This window comes from Condylura cristata, unplaced genomic scaffold, assembly GCF_000260355.1.
Source record: "Condylura cristata isolate star-nosed mole 26May11 unplaced genomic scaffold, ConCri1.0 scaffold00032, whole genome shotgun sequence".
Classification (NCBI taxonomy): domain Eukaryota; kingdom Metazoa; phylum Chordata; class Mammalia; order Eulipotyphla; family Talpidae; genus Condylura; species Condylura cristata.
This window is the reverse complement of record NW_004567133.1, coordinates 9,699,322-9,703,197: the sequence shown is the minus strand read 5'-3', so window position 1 is coordinate 9,703,197 and position 3,876 is coordinate 9,699,322. Positions and strand designations below refer to the sequence as shown.

Sequence of the window (3,876 nt, the reverse complement as noted above, 5' to 3'; positions counted from 1 at the left end):
AAAAAAAAAAAACCAATCTACATTAGAACCCTTTGTTGGAATGTTTTATACTTTCCACAGAACAGAAACTAAAATAATGTTATACAATTAATCACAAGCACACTACTTTTATTTTAAAAGTATTTTCAATTCATTTCATAGATTGATTATGGTCAATGTTAGGGAGATAATTTCATCTTTTAAGAATCTTTCTTGGGGGCCCTCCCTAGTGGCACAACCATTTAAAGCACAGCACTGTGAAGCTACCCGCAGCCACAACAGCACAAATTCAGTCCCCTGCCAGGGAGGCGACCTAGTTGGGGCAGCAGACCTCTCCTGTCTCACCTGCTGCTCCCCTCAGCAATTTTAGTCAATCCACTTATTCTGTTCCCCACTCTGTCACTCGTGAATCCTCTTACCCAACCCCCCCCACCTCTGGCCTGTACCCCAGTTCTTGTATGCATAAATAAATCAACCTTTAAAAATGTCTTTCTTAGTCATATACTTTTACACACCTACAGTTCATATATATGACATTATCTTCCAGCTACAATGATTCTCTAATCACCAGAGAATTTCTTTGTAAAAACTCTGGTTCTTAGCGGCATGAACTGGAGGATTTTAGATCTTCTGTGTTTGCTACATTTACTGTGTGTTCTATAAAATAGTTGCCTTGTATCTTTATTAATCTCTTATTTTTAGGTAAGATCAAAAATCAGTTATTGTCCACAATTTGATGCCTTGTTGGATTACATGACAGCTCGGGAGATAATGATCATGTATGCCAGATTATTGGGGATTCCTGAGAACCAGATTAACAGTTACGTAAATAACTTTCTGCAATCACTAAATCTGGAATCCCAAGCTGACAAGTTTATCTGCACTTATAGGTAAGATATACTGATACTGTCATTGCAATTAATATTGAAGAGCCTTCCTTTATTCTGCTTTTTAGAGAAGATCCCACAGTTTTACTGGAACTCCACTGACAAACAACTGTGAGACAAACAACTGTGAGACAATCACTGACAAACAACTGTGAGACAGTTTTAGGTGTTAACAATAAAGCAAAATTCATATTATTACATCTTCCCTTTGCAGAAATGGAACTCACAATCCTAGTTCTATTGGAATTATAATCACTAAATTACAAAAGAGAACTTACTTCTCCTTATATCTCTATTGTTTTTTGTCTCCCAAATAACAACAATGAGATTCTTTGTATGGGACTGACCATAATATATGGTTTATAAATCTGGAATCCCAAGGAACCTCAAAAATAAGACTATAAATTTCAGTGATAATTTGGCTGAAATTAATGTTCTAATTTCAACATCTCAAATGAAAATTACTTGATTTATATAATGAGATTGAGTCTGGGGCCTTATCTGAGTCACATGCAGTTGGAATCTTAACTATCTCTGCTGTTTCCTGTGACTCAGCATTTTATAAACTGGAAAACGATTTCCTGTGAATAGTTACGTATTAAATGAATGTGTATATGATAAATTATTGTAATGTAGAGCCATTTCTGCTTTTTCTTTCTCTCTTCTTTCTTGATCGTGAAGTGGAGGAAATAAACGTAGAGTGAATGCTGCTATTGCCCTCATGGGGAAGTCCTCAGTCATCTTCTTGGATGAGCCGTCAACTGGCATGGACCCCCTAGCCCGCCGCCTGCTCTGGAACACAGTGACACAGACACGTGAAAATGGCAGAGTCATCATCATCACCTCTCATAGGTGTGGTTCATTGACGGCTAGATTGTGTTGCAGGAGTTGTAGTAGTGTCAGAAGGGCATTACTTGGGGCTGGCAATAGTGAGCAGTCAGCTTGGCTGAGCATGCCAGCCCCTCATTAGCCCTAATGAATGGAAAAGCCAGTGATCCTTGTTGAGAAGAGAGAAACGAGTTCAGGAGTTGTTCCATTGGAGAAGTTAGTCCTCTACTACTTTGAATTTGAAATCATCTCCTTTTCCCATGGTGTTGAGCCTGATCAATGCAACTTTCCAATGCAGAAAGTCACAAAATAGTAGATATTTGAACAACAGGATTTCTAGTGGAGCCCTTTGTCAGCTTACTTCATTCTGGTATCTTGTTTTGCTAGTATGGAGGAATGTGATGCCCTCTGCACCAGGTTGGCCATCATGGTGAAGGGAAAGTTCATGTGCTTGGGCAGCCCTCAGCACCTCAAGAACAAGTTTGGCAATGTTTACATTCTGAAGACCAAGATCAATATTGATTTAGAAGAGAATGAATTAGAGAATTTTAAAAATTTTATTGCAACAACTTTTCCAGGTAATTAGATTGGTTGGGTTAATATTATTAGGCTTGGTTTTAGTTGTAATCATTCTTCTCATTCTCCATATGCTATGAGTCTTCAATAGCTATTTTCTTGTGACTTACTGACATTTATCAACCTTCTATGTTGAGTTCCTTTTGGAATGTTTATTCTTATAAACATCTTGTGCCTGATTGTGCTAAGACATCTTATGAGGACTTACCCAAGGCTTCTAGGAGCAGTGAGAAAGTAGTGAGTACAAAAGGCTCAGTGTCATAAATGACTGGTTGTTCCCATGGCCATCTGTGGGGGACAGGGGGGCTCTGTCTTTTGGACCCCACTTTTGACACCAGGACTTTTAAAAGATCAACTAAGACACGAACTCTTCAAGAGTTTATCGGAATATATACAGTAGTTACAGTGACCTCCAGAAAATCAGACCAGTGTCAGCAGAAATATCTGTTCAAAAATGAAGCAAGTCAACGTACACTAAAGCAGTGGGCTTTTTGCATTATGTCCATTTTTAACTAACCACATCTATCCGTTCCTCTACTGCATATAAAGGAGTTGATCTACCAACAGTTTAGCAATTTCAAATGAAAATTGTGAGATTATTTACCTGTCCCATCTTTCATTTTTAGGTAGTGAATTAAAGCAGGAGAATCAAGGGATTCTTAACTACTACGTTCCCAGCAAGGACTTAGGCTGGGGGAAGGTGATTGTAGGAATGGTGCCTTTCTCATATTACATGTCACTGATGATGGGTGGTGTGTGTGGATTTGTCATGTGAGTTGAGAGCCTGCTGTTACAGGCAAGAGAGACCTACGCAGCTCTTCAGTAGTCCCTGGAGTTGACCTGCTCAACCTCTATAGAGTTCCCACTATTTGCCCTCATCCATCAAGAAAATGGGGACAGAAAATTCTCCACTCACTTTATCAAAAGCCTCTTTAGGTTTCCCATCTCTCTTGTCTGTGCTTTTTGTCCCCCCAAAATAACTTGGCAGGAGTTGGAGGAGGGGAGGAGAGGTTCCCAGCGGGGAAGCTGAGGAGACAACCACAGTGGTAACTGTACATTCTTTGTGTTGCTGTTGAAGGTGTTTAGTATTTTGGAGGACGCTAAAGAACGGTACAGTCTGGAAGACTATTCCATCAGTCAGATAACGCTGGAACAAGTCTTCCTGACTTTTGCTTCTGAAGAGAACATCGATAAGTGAAAAACAAAAAGGAACCATGGTCGATTCCAACCAGTGGCCCTGTATCCTTCCCTACTGTCCTCGGATACATAGCCGGCTTTCCTGTGTGTGTATATATCTTGCTGTAAATATATTGATATAATAAACAGTCCCCCCTAAAGACCACATGTCCCCTCTTTGCGCAAGATCCAGTCAGGATCTCTTGGCCCCTGAGAAAGTGTTTGCAGGACCCTGCGCCTGCACCTCCATGTCCAGAATTTCCCTGCAACCCCCCTCTCTCCAGCCCTAGACTAGGGGCTGCCTCTAAATCACCTCAAATTCCCAGCCACCAGAGACTGGGTCCACAGAGTGTGGCCACCACACAGAAGGGAACTTAGGAGGTTGAAAATGTGTGGGGTCAACCAGTAGGACCCGGAGGGGAACAAGTGA

The 3,876-nt window shown here is 40.7% G+C and overlaps 1 protein-coding gene across 1 annotated transcript in view; it reads left to right on the top strand.

Annotated features, from left to right (window-relative positions):
- Window positions 1-3,468, top strand: part of LOC101637408 (ATP-binding cassette sub-family A member 3-like) — a 52,574-nt gene extending 49,106 nt beyond the window's left edge. Inside the window, exons 26-30 of the mRNA XM_012731648.1 lie at window positions 682-869; window positions 1,548-1,718; window positions 2,082-2,272; window positions 2,897-2,970; window positions 3,349-3,468. Of these exons, the coding sequence (XP_012587102.1) occupies window positions 682-869; window positions 1,548-1,718; window positions 2,082-2,272; window positions 2,897-2,970; window positions 3,349-3,468 (744 nt within the window). The remainder of the gene's footprint in view (window positions 1-681; window positions 870-1,547; window positions 1,719-2,081; window positions 2,273-2,896; window positions 2,971-3,348) is intronic.
- Window positions 3,469-3,876: the final 408 nt, after the last annotated feature.